Genomic DNA, 18,090 nt, shown 5'->3' on the forward strand with positions numbered 1-18,090 from the left:
CAGGCTTTTTTTTTTTGTTTTGTTGTCTCTCTCCCCCTTCTAGACTGTGAGCCCGTTGCTGGGTAGGAACCATCTTTATGTTGCAAACTTGTACTTCCCAAACGCTTAGTACAGTGCTCTGCACACAGTAAGCGCTCAATAAATATATTGAATGAATGAATGAACCCAGGCCCTTCTGATTTCCAGACCTGGGCTCTACCCACTGGCCCACCCTGCTTCTCTGTAGATATGGGCTAAAGCAGGCGGGGGGCGGGGGGTACAGTCCCTGTCCTAAAGAGAACCTGAGTGGAAGGGAGGGAAAGGACCATTGTGTGGGTTTTCAGGGTTATTTTGTGGCATTTGTTAAGTGCTTACTATGTGCCAGGAACTGTACTAAGCACCGGGGGAAGCCCAAGATAGTTAGGTCGAACCCAGTCCCTGTCCCACACGAGGCGGAGAGTCCACATGGGAGGGAGAACGGGTATTGAATTCTCATTTTACAGAGGCGGGAACTGAAACCCAGAGAAGTGAAGTGACTTGCCCAAGATCACACAGCAGACTGGTGGTGGAGCCAGGATGAGAACCCAGGTCCTCTGATTCCCAAGCCTGGGCTCTTTCAGTGCACCCGATCACCTTGTATCCCCAAGATAATTAGGTCGAACCCAGTCCCTGTCCCACACGAGGCGGAGAGTCCACATAGGAGGGAGAACGGGTATTGAATTCCCATTTTACAGAGGCGGGAACTGAAGCCCAGAGAAGTGAAGTGACTTGCCCAAGATCACACAGCAGACTGGTGGTGGGGCCGGGATGAGAACCCAGGTCCTCTGATTCCCAAGCCTGGGCTCTTTCAGTGCACCTGATCACCTTGTATCCTCCACAGCGCTTTGCACATTATTTAACTTGTACACATTTACTATTCTATTTATTTTGTTAATGATGTGCATTTAGCATTAATTCTATTTGTTCTGACGACTTGACACCTGTCTACAGGTTTTGTTTTGCTGTCCGTCTCCCCCGCTACGTTGTGGGGTAGGGACCATCTCTATATGTTGCCGACTTGTACTTCCCAATCGCTTAGACTGTGAGCCCACTGTTGGGTAGGGACTGTCTCTATATGTTGCCAACTTGTACTTCCCAAGCGCTTAGTCCAGTGCTCTGCACACAGTAAGCGCTCAATAAATACGATGGAATGAATGAATGAATCGGTCAATCAGTCGTATTTATTAAGAGCTGAGAACTGTACTAAGCTCTTGAGAGAGTACGGTATAACAGAGTAGGTAGAAATAATAATAATGTTGGCATTTGTTAAGCGCTTACTATGTGCAAAGCACTGTTCTAAGCACTGGGGAGGATACAGGCAGCATGGGGAAGCAGAGTGGCTCAGTGGAAAGAGCCCGGGCTTTGGAGTCAGAGGTCAGGGGTGCAAATCCCAGCTCCGCCAATTGTCAGCTGTGTGACTTTGGGCAAGTCACTTCACTTCTCTGGGCCTCAGTTACCTCATCTGTAAAATGGGGATTAATAATAATAATGATGGCATTTGTTAAGCGCTAACTATGTGCAAAGCAGTGTTCTAAGCGCTGGGGAGGATAAGACTGTGAGCCCCCCGTGGGACAATCTGATCACCTTGTAACCTCCCCAGTGCTTAGAACAGTGCTTTGCACATAGTAAGCGCTTAATAAATGCCATTATTATTATTATTACAAGGTGATCAGGTTGTCCCACCTGGGGCTCACAGTCTTCATCCCCCATTTTACAGATGAGGTAACGGAGGCACAGAGAAGTGAAGGGACTTGCCCAAAGTTACACAGCTGGCAATTGGCGGAGCAGGATTTGAACCCATGACCTCTGACTCCCACGCCCGTGCTCTTTCCATTGAGCCACGCTGCTTCTCTACATTTCTCTAGAAATGTACCCTGCCCACAACGAGCTTACATCTAGAAGGGGAAACAGACATGAATAAAAATAAGTAAACAACGGCTATGAATGTAAGTGCTGTGGGGTGAAGGAGGGGTGAATAAAGGGTGAAAATCCAAATGCAAGGGTGACTCAGAAGGGAGCGGAAGAAGGGGAAAAGAGGGCGTAGTTGGGGATGAGGTTTTTGGATGAGGTGTTCTTTCAATAAGGCTTTAGAAGGTGGGGAGAGTGATCGTCTGTCAATCAATACATCAATCCATAGTATTTATTGAGCGCTTACTGAGAACAGAGAATTGTACAAAGCATTTGGGAGAACACAATACAACAAAGTTGGTAGGGATGTTCCCTGCCCGCAAGGATCTTGCAATCTGGAGAGCAGCCTACAATTTATCGATCCATCGGTGGTATTCATTCATTCATTCATCCATTCAAACATATTTATTGAGCGCTTACTGTGTGCAGAGCACTGTACTAAGCGCTTGGGAAGTACAAGCTGGCACACCTACTGTGTGCAGAGCATTGTACGAAGAGCTAAGGAGAGTCCAATGGAGGGAAAAGACATGATTCCCCGCCTACGAGGAGCTTACTATCTAGTGAGTGAGGTGGTCACTATATTACATCCCAGACAGAACTTGGTCCCTTTCTGGGCCTTCTGGTCACCAGGGCTCCTGCCTCCTGGCCTTCACAGCTCTTGGCTGTTCTGGAGGGGGAAAGATTTGCGCCGAGACAATATTCCACGGGTCATCCCGTCTGGTCACCAGGGCTCCTGCCTCCTGGCCTTCACAGCTCTTGGCTGTTCTGGAGGGGGAAAGATTTGCGCCGAGACAATATTCCACGGGTCATCCCATCCCGGGCCGGAGCCTCCGGGAAAGTGTCCGTGGCTCAGAAGGTTGGTACCCTCTCAGGTCTCTGGATGTGGACCTGTCAAAGAGACAGAAAACGGAGGTGAGGCTGAGGCCCTCTACCCCCACCCAACTTTCTCCTCTAGACTGGAAGCACGTTACGGGCGGGGAATGTGTCTGTTTAATTCTGTTGGATTGGACCAAGCCACTCTGTACAATGCTTTGCACATAGTAAGCACTCAAATCAATACCGCTGTGCTCTCTCTCTCTCTCTCTCTCTCTCTCTCTCACACACACACACACACACACACACACACACACACACTACTCCCACCCAGCCCACACAGTTCGTTCCTCTAATGCCAACCTTTTCACTGTTCCTCCGTCTTGTCTGTCTCTCCGCCAACCTCTCGCCCGCATCCCGCTCTGGTCTGGAATGCCCTCCCTCCTCGTACCCGACAGACCATCCCTCTCCCCACCTTCCAAATCTTATCAAAGGCTCATCTCCTCCAAGAAGCCTTCCCCAAGCCTTCCTTTCCTCTTCTCCCGCTCCCTTCGACGTCGCCCTGACTCACTCCCTTTATTCATCCCCCGCTTCCAGCCCCACACCACTTCTGTCCACATCCCTCATTTATTTATTTCTATTCATGACTGTCTCCCCCTTTCTAGACTGTAAGCTCATTGTGGGCAGGGAATGTGTCTGTTTATTGTTATATTGCACTATCTCAAGTGCTTAGTACAGTGCTTTGCACATAAGCACTCAATAAATACGATTGACTGACCGACTGACTCCCTGGAATCTCCTCCTTAGGACATGTCACCTAGTGACCGCCCCGGGTTTCCAGAACAAGGGCAGCACGTATTCAACGCCCCTGCTGACCGACGTATCTAAGGTAGAAACAAGATAATCAGATCGGACGCAGTCCCTGCCCACCATGGAAAGGAGAAACAGGAATTTCATCTCCATGGCTCAGATAAAGAAACTGAAGCACGCAACAAAGGAAGTGACTTGTCCAAGGTCACACATCCAGAAAGAGGAGTGGCATAGCTTAGTGGAAAGGCTCCGGGCCCGGGACTCAGAGGACCTGGATTCTCATCCTGGCTTGGCCACATGCCTGTTGTGGGACATTGGGCAAGGCATTTCACTTCTCTGGGCCTCAGTTTCCTCATCTGGAAAAAGGGGAGTCACTACCTGTTCTCACTCTTACTTAGATACGTGGGGCAGGGACTGTGTCTGACCTGATTAACTTGAATCTACTCCAGTGCTTAGAACAGTGCTTGACACATAGGAGGCACTTAACAAATATAGCAGTAATAATAATATAATAATAATTGGCAAGGCCTGGATCTTCTGACTCCCAATTCTGTGCTTTTTCAATCAGTCACTGGTATTTACTAAGAGCTTGGGAGAGGACAAGTCTCCTTTTCCTCTTCTCCCACTCCCTTCCGCATCACCCCAACTTGCTCCCTTTCTTCATCCCCCCTCCCAGCCCCACACGACTTACATCCACCTCCGTCATTTCTTTCTTTCTATTCATGTCTGTCTCCCCCTCTAAACTGTGAGCTCGTTGTGGGCAGGGAATGTGTCTATTTGTTGTTGAATTGTACTCTCCCAAGCACTTCGTACAGTGCTCTGCACACAGTAAGCGCTCAATAAATACGATGGAATGAATGAGCGACTGACAGTACAACAGAGTTGTACTGTTGTAGTGAAGTGGTTATACATGTATATATGTTTGTTATATATGTATATATGTTTGTACATATTTATTACTCTATTTATTTATTTTACTTGTACCTATCTATTCTATTTATTTTATTTTGTTAGTATGATTGGTTTTGTTCTCTGTCTCCCCCTTCTAGACTGTGAGCCCACTGTTGGGTAGGGACTGTCTCTATATGTTGCCAGCTTGTACTTCCCAAGCGCTTAGTACAGTGCTCTGCACACAGTAAGCGCTCAATAAATATGATTGATTGATTGATTGATTGATTGGTAGATAGATTCCCTGCTGGCAATCAGCTGGATAGTCCAGAATCTCCTTCTGTTCTCCCCCTCCTTCTCTTCCCCTACCCGCCAAACTCCTTACCGGGAAGCTGGTGTCCACCCTATCCAGAGCTGGCTGGAAGCTTCCGTGGGCTTCTCCATCTGAATAACAAGAAATGTGGTATTTATTAAACGATTACTATGTGCCGGCCATTGTACTAAGCGCCGGGGTGGATACAAGCAAATCGGGTTGGACAAAGTCCCTGTCCCATGTGGGGCTCACTGTCTCAATCCCCATTTCACAGATGAGGTAACTGAGGCACAGGGAAGCGAAGGGACCTGCCCAAGGTGACACCGCAGACAAGTGGTGGTGTCGCGATTAGAACCCGTGACCTTCTGACTCTCGGGCCCGGGCTCTAGCCACTATCCCATGCTGCTCCTCATCAATTTCTCATCTGAAATTGAAAGGCCCAGGAAAGAGGGGGAGGAAAGAGGAGCGAAGTAACCCCGAGTAGGGAAAGTGAGAAAGACGGAGAGAGAAATTGAGTAAGACACCTTGGATAGGTCATTTCACTTCTCGGGGCCTCAGTTTCTTTGACAGTAAAATAGGGATTCAATCCCTGTTCCCCCTTCTATTTAGCCTGTGAGCCCTGGGTTGGATGAGGACTGATTAACTTGTATCTGGCCCAGTGCTTAGAACAATGTCTGGCACATGGTAAGAACCTAACAAATACGGTAAGAATAATAATTTGTCAAGCACTTACTCTGTGACAAACACTGTGCCAAGCGCTGGGGCAGAGAAAAGAGAATCAGGTCAGACCATGTCCCTGTACTAGTCAAATGGGGAGGATGAATATTTCATCCCCTTCTTACAGGTGGGGAAACTGAGGCCCAGAGAAGAGAGATGACTTGCCCAAGGTCACTCAGCAGGCAAGTGGCACGAGAGGGGTTTCGCGGCCACCAACTTTGTTGTATCGGGCTCTCCCAAGTGCGCAGTCGAATGCTCCGCACACTGTGAGCGCTCAATAGATACCCATGATTCCACAGAAGTAGCATGGCCTAGTGGATAGAGCCTGGGCTTGGGAGTCAGAAGGCTGTGGGTTCTAATTCCGGCTTGGCCACTTGTCTGCTGTGTGACCTTGGGCAAGCCACTTCACTTCTCTGAGCCTCAGTTCCCTCATCTGTAAAATGGGGATTGAGACTGAGCCCCACGTAGGTTAGGGACTGTGTCCAACCTGATGAGCTTGTATCCGCCCCAGAGCTTAGTACAGTGCCTGGCACATAGTAAGTACTTAACAAATACCATTATTATGATTATCATCATTATTATCTACCCCAAATGCCATCCACCACAAGTTTGCTGTGTGACCTTGGGCAAGTCACTTAACTTCTCTGAGCCTCAGTTACCTCATCTGTAAAAATGGGGATTAAGACTGTGAGCCCCAAGTGGGACAACTTGATCATATTGTATCCCCCCAGTGCTTAGAATAGTGCTTTGCACATAGTAAGCGCTTAATAAATGCCATTATTATTATTATTATTATCATTATTATCTCCTCCAGTGCTTAATATATTATCATTATTATCTACTCCAGCGCTTAATACAGTACTAGAAATATAGTAAGTGTTTAACGAATACCATCAGTGTTATTATTACTATTTAGTGGTGTGAGAGTTGGGGTGGGGGCTGGGGAGATGATGATGATGGCATTTATTAAGCGCTTACTATGTGCAAAGCACTGTTCTAAGCGCTGGGGAAGTTACAAGGTGATCAGATTGTCCCACCGGGGGCTCACAGTCTCAATCCCCATTTTTCAGATGAGGTCACTGAGGCCCAGAGAAGTGAAGTGACTGGCCCAAAGTCACACAGCTGGCAATTGGCGGAGCCGGGATTTGAACCCGTGACCACTGACTCCAAAGCCCGGGCTCTTTCCACTGAGCCACGCTGCTTACCTGCCCCATCGTCAAAGTTCTGGTTGGAGAAGGTCCCGGCGCAACTGCTGTCCCAGGTGGCATCGCTTTGCCACTCCACGTCCTTACTGGGCATCCAGTCCCTGAGGAGAACGGTCCAGCGAGTCAGTTTGGGTGGGCGCAGGGCAGATGGGGGTTTCCGACGTCCCGCACCGCCTGTCCTTGAGCCCCCCCATGTCCCCTTGGCCTCCCACCCGCCCGCCAGCCTCACCCTTTGGCTTGCTCTCTGTGGGCTCTGATCACCAGGACGGTGAGGAGGAGGACGAGGATGAGAAGCAGGGCGCCGACCCCCGCCAGGCCCCCGATCAGAGCCCGCCGATCGACGCTGCCCTCGCAGCGTGGCCCCATGTACCAGTGAGTCTCCGTCACGAAGCAGCTGGAGGGAGTGGGGTCAGAAGGGGACACCCTCAGCCGGGCCGGCCCCGACCCTGGCCCACCCCAGGCCCCGACCCTACCCCCTCCTGGCTGTGCCCTCTCTTCCCCCATCCTGTTTGGGGTTTTTTAGCGGTATTTGTTAAGTGCTTATTACGTGCCGGGCACTGTTCTAAGCCCTGGGGTAGACCCAAGGTAATCCGCTTTATAATAATAATAATGATGATGGCATTTATTAAGCGCTTACAAGCTAATCAGGTTGGACGCAGTCCCTGTCCCACATGGGGCACGCAACATTAATTCCCATTTTACAGATGAGGGAACTGAGGCACAGAGAAGCCAAGTGACTCCCCCAAGGTCGTAACGTTGTGGAGAGTGGGTCAGCAAACCAAATGCTTAGGGGAGGTGGAAATGCTGAAGTAATAATTACAATAATAATAATAACGATGGCGCTTACTATTTGCAGAGCACTGTTCTAAGCGCTGGGGAGGTTGCAAGGTGATCAGGTTGTCCCACGGGGGGCTCACAGTCTTAATCCCCATTTTACAGATGAGGGAACTGAGGCCCAGAGAAGTTAAGTGACTTGCCCAGTCACACAGCAGACAAGTGGCGGAGCAGGGATTTGAACCCATGACCTCTGACTCCAAAGCCCGGGCTCTTCCCACTGAGCCACGCTGCTTCCCTGTCCCACATGGGGCTCACAGTCTTCATCCTCATTTTACAGATGAGGGATCTGTATGTATGCAAGTTATGCAAGTTATGTTGCCAACTTGTACTTCCCAAGCGCTTAGTACAGTGCTCTGCACGCAGTAAGCGCTCAATAAATACAATTGAATGAATGAATGAGGGAACTGAGCACAAATAATAATAATAATAATAATAATAATAATGGCATTTGTTAAGCGCTTACTATGTGCAAAGCACTGTTCTAAGCTCTGGGGGGATATAAGGTGATCAGGTTGTCCCACGCGGGGCTCACAGTCTTAATCCCCATTTTACCACGCTGCTTCTCTAGCGGTTAAAGCTTGGGAGTCAGAAGAACTTGGATTCTAATAATAATACTAATAAAGATGGTATTTGTTAAGCTCTTACTATGTGCAAAGCACTGTTCTAAGCGCTGGGGAGGTTACAAGGTGATGAGGTTGGCCCACGGGGGGCTCACAGGCTTAATCCCCATTTTACAGATGAGGTAACAGGCACAGAGAAGTTGAGTGACTTGCCCAAAGTCACACAGCTGACAAGTGGTGGAGTCAGGATTTGAACCCAGGACCTCTGACTCCAAAACCCATGCTCTTTCTACTGAGCCACGCTGGCTTATTATTATTATTAAGCGCTTACTAGGTACCAGGCACTGTTCTAAGCACTGGGGTAGATCAAAGGTAATCCGGTTGGACACAGTCCCTGTCCCAGATGGGGCTCCCAGTCTTCATCCTCATTTTATAGATGAGGGAACTGAGGCCCAGAGAAGTGAAGTGGCTCGCTCAAGATCACCCACCAGCGTGGCTTAGTGGAAAGAGCCTGGGCTTGGGAGTCAGAGGTCATGGGTTCTAATCCACTTGTCAGCTGTGTGACTTTGGGCCCGTCACTTCACTTCTCTGGGCCTCAGTTCCCTCGTCTGTAAAATGGGGATGAAGACTGTGAGCCCCACGTGGGACAACCTGTTAACGCTGTTTCTAACCCAGCTCTTAGTAAAGTGCTCGGCACATAGTAAGAGCTTAACAAATACCATCATTATTAGTATTATTATTAGAATCCAAGTTCTTCTGACTTCCAAGCTTTCACCGCTAGAGAAGCAGTGTGGCTCAGTGGAAAGAGCCCGGGCTTAGGAGTCAGAGGTCATGGGTTCAAATCCCAGCTGCGCCAATTGTCAGCTGTGTGACTCTGGGCAAGTCACTTAACCTCTCTGTGCCTCAGTGACCTCATCTGCCAAATGGGGATTAAGCCTGTGAGCCCCCCGTGGGCCAACCTGATCACCTTGTAACCTCCCCAGCGCTTAGAACAGTGCTTTGCACATAGTAAGAGCTTAACAAATACCATCATTATTAATATTATTATTAGAATCCAAGTTCTTCTGACTCCCAAGCTTTAACCGCTAGAGAAGAAGCGTGGCTCAGCGGAAAGAGCCCAGGTTTAGGAGTCAGAGGTCATGGGTTCAAATCCCAGCTGCGCCAATTGTCAGCTGTGTGACTCTGGGCAAGTCACTTAACCTCTCTGTGCCTCAGTGACCTCATCTGTCAAATGGGGATTAAGCCTGTGAGCCCCCCGTGGGCCAACCTGATCACCTTGTAACCTCCCCAGTGCTTAGAAAAGTGCTGTGCACATAGTAAGAGCTTAACAAATACCACCATTATTAGTATTATTATTAGAATCCAAGTTCTTCTGACTCCCAAGCTTTAACCGCTAGAGAAGCAGCGTGGCTCAGTGGAAAGAGCCCGGGCTTTGGAGTCAGAGGTCATGGGTTCAAATCCCAGCTCCGCCAATTGTCAGCTGGGTGACTCTGGGCAAGTCACTTCACTTCTCTGTGCCTCAGTTCCCTGAGGCACAGGGGATTAAGCCTGTGAGCCCCCCGTGGGACAACCTGATCACCTTGTAACCTCCCCACCTCTTAGAACAGCGGTTTGCACATAGTAAGTGCTTAATAAATGCCATTATAAAACCACTAGCCCAGACACCCCCGCCCCAGATACCCATCCCACCATGGGAACGTCCGGATAGAAGGAGGGGTGTTGGGATCCCCAGGCGGGAGGTCTCACCGGCAGACGGGCCCGCTTTTTTCCAGCCGGCATTGGCCCACGTGGCAGTCGAAGGCTCCCTCCACGCCCAGTGTGCAGTTGGACACACAGCGAAGCTGCTGCTCCTCCACCAAGGGAAAGTAGAAGTCCTGGTAGCCCATGGGGGCTACTTGGTGGCACAGAGCTGCAGGGGGAAGGGGGATGGCCAGCCGGGGAAGGGGAGGCATGTCAGGAAGGGTCAAGAGGCCACAGCAAGGCAGCAAGTAAGGACTGGGGGAGCGGGAGGGCAGACTGGGAAAAAAGCAGGGCTCAGAAGGACTCCCTTGCCCCATTTGGCTACTCTCCCAAGCGCTTAGTATAGTGCTCCAGACTTCTAATCTTCTAGACTGCGAGCCCACTGTTGGGTAGGGACCGTCTCTATATGTTGCCAACTTGTACTTCCCAAGCGCTTAGTACAGTGTTCTGCACCCAGTAAGCGCTCAATAAATACGATTGATTGATTGATTGATTGGGAAAAAAGCAGGGCTCAGAAGGAATCCCTTGCCCCATTTGGCTATTCTCCCAAGCACTTAGTATAGTGCTCCAGACTTCTAGTCTTCTAGACTGCGAGCCCACTGTTGGGTAGGGACTGTCTCTATATGTGGCCAACTTCTACTTCCCAAGCGCTTAGTACAGTGCTCTGCACACAGTAAGCGCTCAATAAATACGATTGATTGATTCATTGATTGATTGATTGATTGGGAAAAAAGCAGGGCTCAGAAGGAATCCCTTGCCCCATTTGGCTATTCTCCCAAGCGCTTAGTATAGTGCTCCAGACTTCTAGTCTTCTAGACTGCGAGCCCACTGTTGGGTAGGGACCGTCTCTATATGTTGCCAACTTGTACTTCCCAAGCGCTTAGTACAGTGCTCTGCACACAGTAAGCACTCAATAAATACGATTGATTGATTGATTGATTGGGAAAAAAGCAGGGCTCAGAAGGAATCCCTTGCCCCATTTGGCTATTCTCCCAAGCGCTTAGTATAGTGCTCCAGACTTCTAGTCTTCTAGACTGCGAGCCCACTGTTGGGTAGGGACTGTCTCTATATTTTGCCAACTTCTACTTCCCAAGCACTTAGTACAGTGCTCTGCACACAGTAAGCGCTCAATAAATACGATTGATTGATTCATTGATTGATTGATTGATTGGGAAAAAAGCAGGGCTCAGAAGGAATCCCTTGCCCCATTTGGCTACTCTCCCCAGCGCTTAGTATAGTGCTCCAGACTTCTAGTCTTCTAGACTGCGAGCCCACTGTTGGGTAGGGACCGTCTCTATATGTTGCCAACTTGGACTTCCCAAGCGCTTAGTACAGTGCTCTGCACCCAGTAAGCACTCAATAAATACGATTGATTGATTGATTGATTGATTGGGAAAAAAGCAGGGCTCAGAGGAATCCCTTGCCCCATTTGGCTACTCTCCCCAGCGTTTAGTATAGTGCTCCAGACTTCTAGTCTTCTAGACTGTGAGCCCACTGTTGGGTAGGGACCATCTCTGTGTGTTGCCAACTTGGACTTCCCAAGCGCTTAGTACAGTGCTCTGCACCCAGTAAGTGCTCAATAAATATGACTGATTGATTGATTGATTGGGAAAAAAGCAGGGCTCAGAAGGAATCCCTTGCCCCATTTGGCTACACTCCCCAGCGCTTAGTATAGTGCTCTAGACTTCTAGTCTTCTAGACTGTGAGCCCACTGTTGGGTAGGGACCGTCTCTATATGTTGCCAACTTGTACTTCCCAAGCGCTTAGTACAGTGCTCTGCACACAGTGAGTGCTCAATAAATACGATTGATTGATTGATTGATTGATTGGGAAAAAAGCAGGGCTCAGAAGGAATCCCTTGCCCCATTTGGCTACTCTCCCCAGCACTTAGTATAGTGCTGTAGACTTCTAGTCTTCTAGACTGTGAGCCCACTGTTGGGTAGGGACCGTCTCTGTATGTTGCCAACTTGTACTTCCCAAGCGCTTAGTACAGTGCTCCGCACACAGTAAGCACTCAATAAATACGATTGATTGATTGATTGAATGCTCCGCATGCAGTAAGCGCTCAGTAAATACCACCGATTAACGATGGATTGATTAACCGGAAGCAAGAAGGGCGGGACCAAATAGTAATAATCACGGTATTTATCAATAATGTTGTTAAGCGCTTACTATGTGCAAAGCACTGTTCTAAGTGCTGGATTGGTTAACTGGAAGCAAGAAGGGCGAGACCAAATAATAATAATCACTGTATTTAATAATAATAATGGCATTTTTTAAGCACCTACTATGTGCAAAGCACTGTTCTAAGCACTGGGGAGAATACAAGGTGATCAGGTTGTCCCATGTGGGGCTCACAGTCTTAATCCCCATTTTACAGAGGAGAGAACTGAGGCTCAGAGAAGTTACGTGACTTGCCCAAAGTCACACAGCAGACTAGTGGCAGAGCTGGGATTTGAACCCATGACCTCTAACTCCCAAGCCCGGGTTCTTTCCACTGAGCCATGCGGCTTCTCTATGTGTGGGCAGGGAACGCATCTGTTATATCGTTGTATCGGATTCTCCCAGGTGCTTAATACAGTGCTCTATGCTCAGGAAGTGCTCAATAAATACCACTGTTTGATGATGGATTGATTAACTGGCAGGACCAAATGATAATAGTAATAATAATAATTGTAGTATTTATTAAGTGCTTACTATGTGTGGACAGGGAATGCGTCTGTTATATTGTTATACTGTTCTCTCCCAACCGTACTCTGCACATAGAAAGCACTCAATAAATACGATTGATAGATTGACTATAATAATAATGGCATTTATTAAGCACTTACTATGTGCAAAGCACTGTTCTAAGCGCTGGGGAGGTTACAAAGTGATCAGGTTGTCCCACAGGGGGCTCACAGTCTTAATCCCCATTTTACAGATGAGGGAACTGAGGCCCAGAGAAATGAAGAGAAGTCTTTTAGACTGTGAGCCCACTGTTGGGTAGGGACTGTCTCTATATGTTGCCAACTTGTACCTTCCAAGCGCTTAGTACAGTGCTCTGCACACAGTAAGCGCTCAATAAATACGATTGATGATGATGATGAAGTGACTGGCCCAAAGTCACGCAGCTGACTTTGAGCCCGTGACCTCTGACTCCAAAGCCCGGGCTCTTTCCACTGAGCTACGCTGCTTCTTTAGCGCGCCAAGCACTGTACTAAGCGCTGGGGTAGATACAAGCTCATCAGGACCCAAGTGGGGCTCACAGGCTAATGAGGAGGGGAACAGGTTTTGAAGCCCCATTTTGCAGATGAGGGAACCGAGGCCCAGAGAAGGGAAGCGATTCGCCCAAGGTCACACAGCAGGTTCGTGGCGGAGCCGGGGCTTTCACAAAGCTTCCCAGCCTCTCCCCAAACCCCCAAGCGCTTAGTACAGTGCTCTGCACACAGTAAGCGCTCAATAAATACGATTGATTGATTGATTGATTGATTGATCTCTCTGGCCTCCCCCCGAACCCCCTCCCCAGAGACTCACCCATGGTATTCAAATCCGTACTGTTGGTCTCCTTGATGGAGTTGCTACCAAAACACAGAATATCTGGGGAATGGAGAATAATAATAATTATAATGATGATGATGGTGTTTGTTAAGCGCTTACTATGTGCAAAGCACTGTTCTAAGTGCTGGGGTAAATACAAGGCAATCAGGTAGACCCACATGGGGCTCACAGTCTTAATCCCCATTTACAATTGAGGTTACCGAGCCACAGAGAAGTGAAGTGACTTGCCCAAAGTCACGCAGCTGATAAGTGGCATAGCCAGGATTAGAACCCACGACCTCTGACTCCCAAACCCATACAATTTCCACTAAGCCACGCTGCTTCTCCGTAATGATGGTATTTGTTAAGTGCTTACTATGTACCCGGTACTGTTCTAAGCGCCGGGGTAGATAGAAGATAATTGGGTTGGATACAGTCCCTGTCCCACACGGGGCTCGCAGTCTTCATCCCCATTTGACAGGTGAGGGAACTGAGGCCCAGAGAAGTGAAGTGACTTGTCCAAGGTCACGCAGCAGACGCGTGGCGGAACCGGAATTAGAACCCATGACCTTCAGACTCCCAAGCCTGGGCTTTACCCACTAGAGCCCACCATGCAGCTGTATCTATTTAGGGAAGCAGCGTGGCTCAGTGGGAAGTGCCCGGGCTTGGGAAGCACAGGTCGTGAGTTCTAGTCCTGACTCCGCCACTTGTCAGCTCTGTGACTTTGGGCAAGTCGCTTCACTTGATGATGACATTTATTAAGCGCTTACTATGTGCAAAGCGCTGTTCTAAGCGCTGGGGAGGTTACAAGGTTGACCAGGTTGTCCCACGGGGGGCTCACAGTCTTCATCCCCATTTTACAGACGAGGGAACTGAGGCACAGAGAAGTGAAGTGACTTGCCCAGAGTCACACAGCTGACAATCGGCAGAGCTGGGATTTGAACCCATGACCTCTGACTCCAAAGCCCATGCTGTTTTCCACTGAGCCACGCGGCTTCTCTATAATAATATTTGTTAAGCGCTTACTTTATGCCAAGCACTGTCCTAAGCTCTGGGCACTGTTCTCTCCCCTTTCCCTGGCTGGCACTTCCCTGTGGCCATTCTTCAAGAAGCAGCGTGGCTCAGTGGAAAGAGCCCGGACTTGGGAGTCAGAGGTCATGGGTTCGAATCCCGGCTCGGCCACCTGTCAGCTGTGTGGCTTTGGGCAAGTCACATCACTTCTCTGTGCCTCAGTGACCTCATCTGTAAAAGGGGATTAAGACTGTGAGCCCCACGTGGGACAACCTGATTACCTTGTATCAGCCTTTTAGACTGTGAGCCCACTGTTGGGTAGGGACTGTCTCTATATGTTGCCAATTTGTACTTCCCAAGTGCTTAGTACAGTGCTCTGCACATAGTAAGCGCTCAATAAATACAATTGATGATGATGATGATGATGCCCCAGCGCTTAGAACAGGGCTTGGCACATTGTAAGTGCTGAACAAGTGCTATAACTAAGAAAAGAAATCACCATCCCAACGGGCATTTGTGTGGTATTTTTATGGTGCATGTTACTACGCGGCAGACACCGTTCTAAGCACCGAGGATGATGCGAGCTAATTTCGTTGGACCCAGTCCGTGTCCCGCATGGGGCTCACAGTCTTAATCCCCATTTTCCAGATGAGGCAGCTGAGGCCCAGAGGAGTGAAGTGACTGGACCAAGGTCACCCAGCGGACAAGGGACGGAGCCAGAATTAGCAGCCAGGTCCTAGGCCGCATCGCTCCCCTTCTTTCCCTTCTTCTGCCTGTCTTCTTCCCTTCGCCTCTTCTGCCTTCCCTCCAGATAAGCGTGCCCTCCCCGCAACGCACTCGCTCTCACCGTGATCGGTCAAGCAGATGGTGTTGTTTTCAGACTGGCTGGCGTTTACCAGGTTGTTCACCAGCTGGTCCTTGAGTCCCTGGAAGGTGTCCTTCAGGCTGGGGCTGAAGGGCATCTTCAGGATGACGAAGTAATCCACCACGATGCTGCCTTGCCTGGGACCGGAGCGCACACGCTATCAGAGGCCCACTGGCCTGGTCACAGTGCTCGGCACAGAGTAAACACTTAATAGTGTTTACAAGGCCCTGCTGAGAGCTCAAGGCCCTGCTGAGAGCTCACCTCCTCCAGGAGGCCTTCCCAGATTGAGCCCCTTCTTTCCTCTCCCCCTCGTCCCCCTCTCCATCCCCCCGTCTTACCTCCTTCCCTTCCCCACAGCACCTGTATATATGTATATATGGTTGTACATATTTATTACTCTATTTATTTATTTATTTTACTTGTACATTTCTATCCTACTTATTTTATTTTGTTGGTATGTTTGGTTCTGTTCTCTGTCTCCCCCTTTTAGACTGTGAGCCCACTGTTGGGTAGGGACTGTCTCTATGTGATGCCAATTTGTACTTCCCAAGCGCTTAGTACAGTGCTCTGCACATAGTAAGCGCTCAATAAATACGATTGATTGATTGATTGATTAATACCTCCAACGTTATCACGTCCGTCCTCCTCCCTTTCTGGCCGTGACGCAGAAAGACTCCAAAGCCTTATTGAAGGCCCATCTCCTCTGAGAGGCCTTCCTTGACTGAGCCTTCCTTTCCTCTCCTCCCGCTCCTTTCGGCGTCGCCCCAATTTTCTCCCTGATCCAGCCCCGTAGCGCTTATGTCCATATCCGACATTCAAGAACGGTGCTCAGCGCTTAGAACAGCGCTTGGCACATAGTAAGCACTTAAGAAATACCGTCATTGTTATTTATTTGGGTTAATGTCGGTCTCCCCCTCTAGCCTGGAAGCTTGCTGTGGGCAGGGAATGTGTCTGCCAACTTGGTTATTATTGTCCGCTCCTAAGTGCTTAATCCAGTGCTCTGCACACGGTAAGCACTCAATAAATATCATTGATCGATTGATTGATAAAGCCCGTCCGAGGTACACCTGTAGACTGATTCACCAGCCGGGCCCACTGAACCCCGGACATAGACACATTATCCCTTTCAAACACATTATTATTATAATTGTATGTAATATATTAATAATTAATACCGCTGTTGATAATAATATGTAATAATAATGATACTGGTTAAGCATTTACTATGTGCCAAGCACCGTTCTAAGCACTGGGGAAGACACAAATCAATCAGGTTGGACACAGTCCCTGTCCCACATGGGGCCCACAGTCTAAGTAGGAGGGAGAACAGGTATTGACTCCCCATTATACAGGTGTGGAAATTGAGGCCCAGAGAAGTAAACTGTCTCGCCCAAGGTCACACAGCAGACAAGTGGCAGAGATGGGATTATTCGTTCATTCAATCATATTTATTGAGCGCTTACTGTGCGCAGAACACTGTACTGTTTGGGAGAGTACCCTATAACAATAAATTCCTTGCCTACAAGGAGCTCACAGTCTAAGCCAGTTCCTTTGATTCCCAGGCCCAGGCTCTGCACCCAGCTAAATACCACAGCTCGATCGGGGCTGAGTCAGGGAAGGCCTCTTGGAGGAGACGGGCCTTCAGTAAGGCTTTGAAGTGGGGGAGAGTCATTGTCTGGTGGATGTGAGGAGGGAGGGAATTCCAGGCCAGAGTCGGGACTCGAGTTGGCTGCGAGATAGACGGGATGGAGGGGCAGCGAGCGGGTTGGGTTGAAGTAAGACAGTAGCCAGGTGAGGTAGAAACAGGCAAGGGGATTGACTGCTTTAAAGCCAAAGGTGAGGAGTTGTTGTTTGATGCGGAGGTGGATGGGCAACCACTGGAGTTTTTTAAGGAGCGGGGAAATACGGTCCGAACATTTCTGTAGAAAAATGACCCCGGCAGCAGAGTGAAGTATGGACTGGAGCGGGGAAAGACAGGAGGCAAGGAGGTCAGCAAGGAGGCTGATACAATAATCAAGGCGGGATAGGCTGAGCGATTGTATTACCATGGAAGTGATTTGGATGGAGGGCAAAGGGCTGATGGTAGCAACGGAGTAAAGGCAGAACCGACAATTTGTACTTCCCAAGCGCTTGGTACAGTGCTCTGCACATAGTAAGCGCTCAATAAATACGATTGATGATGATGATGATGATGACAGGATTTAGAGATGGACTGAAAATGAGGGTTGAAAGAGAGGAGTCAAGGATAATGCCCGAGTCCATGCGTGTTCCCACCTGAGGCTCCTGATCTTCACCCCTTGGTACTCGGAGACGTTTTTGTAAATCTCTTTCATCTGAAACACCCAGGACAGACGGGGTCACCCACTGCGGCAACTCCCCCCGAACCTCAGCCGCCCAGCCCGCCCCACCGGGACCCCCAGGGTGCCTGATGGTACCCGGGAGATGGGATGGATGCCATCTCCCCTCTCCACCGAGGCCCGGTCCTCACCCGATTCTTGAAGTTGGCCTCAAACGCCTTGTAGCGCGCCGAGGTGTGGTTCTGTAGTTCCTCGGAGAACTCCTGGTTGGTGACCTTCACCTCCATGCCCACCTCCGCCTCCACCGTCTCTGAGCAAGACAGCGCCCACCGAGCCACGCACGACAACCCTCAGTCCCTCCACCCCCCCAGCCAGGTCCTCCCTGGGGTCCCACGGCACCAGGTTTCCCCTTCCTCATTAATCCCGGGCCCAACCTGAAGAGGGGAAAACCCCTTTCCCTGTGAGTGATTTCCTCCTCCACGGAGGGTCAGACAGGAGAGGAAGGGGAGAAGGTGGAGGGGACTTGATCTACTACAGCCCACCCTGCCCACTCCGCTCCTCTGGCACCAGCATTCTCACTGGGCCCCAA

At 49.5% G+C, this 18,090-nt stretch overlaps 1 protein-coding gene across 1 annotated transcript; it reads right to left on the bottom strand.

Moving 5' to 3' along the window:
• Positions 1-2,775: 2,775 nt before the first annotated feature.
• LOC119946812 (mucin-3B-like) lies at positions 2,776-17,788 on the bottom strand. Its single transcript, XM_038768271.1, has 9 exons — positions 17,693-17,788; positions 17,479-17,537; positions 15,187-15,341; positions 13,326-13,388; positions 9,816-9,978; positions 6,902-7,066; positions 6,673-6,773; positions 4,823-4,881; positions 2,776-2,814 (listed from the first exon to the last, which is right to left on the bottom strand). The coding sequence occupies exons 1-9, from the start codon at positions 17,786-17,788 to the stop codon at positions 2,776-2,778; spliced, it is 900 nt and encodes a 299-aa protein (XP_038624199.1).
• Between the last annotated feature and the right edge of the window lie 302 nt (positions 17,789-18,090).

The sequence above is a fragment of the Tachyglossus aculeatus genome, chromosome Y4 (assembly GCF_015852505.1).
Source record: "Tachyglossus aculeatus isolate mTacAcu1 chromosome Y4, mTacAcu1.pri, whole genome shotgun sequence".
Lineage (NCBI taxonomy): Eukaryota > Metazoa > Chordata > Mammalia > Monotremata > Tachyglossidae > Tachyglossus > Tachyglossus aculeatus.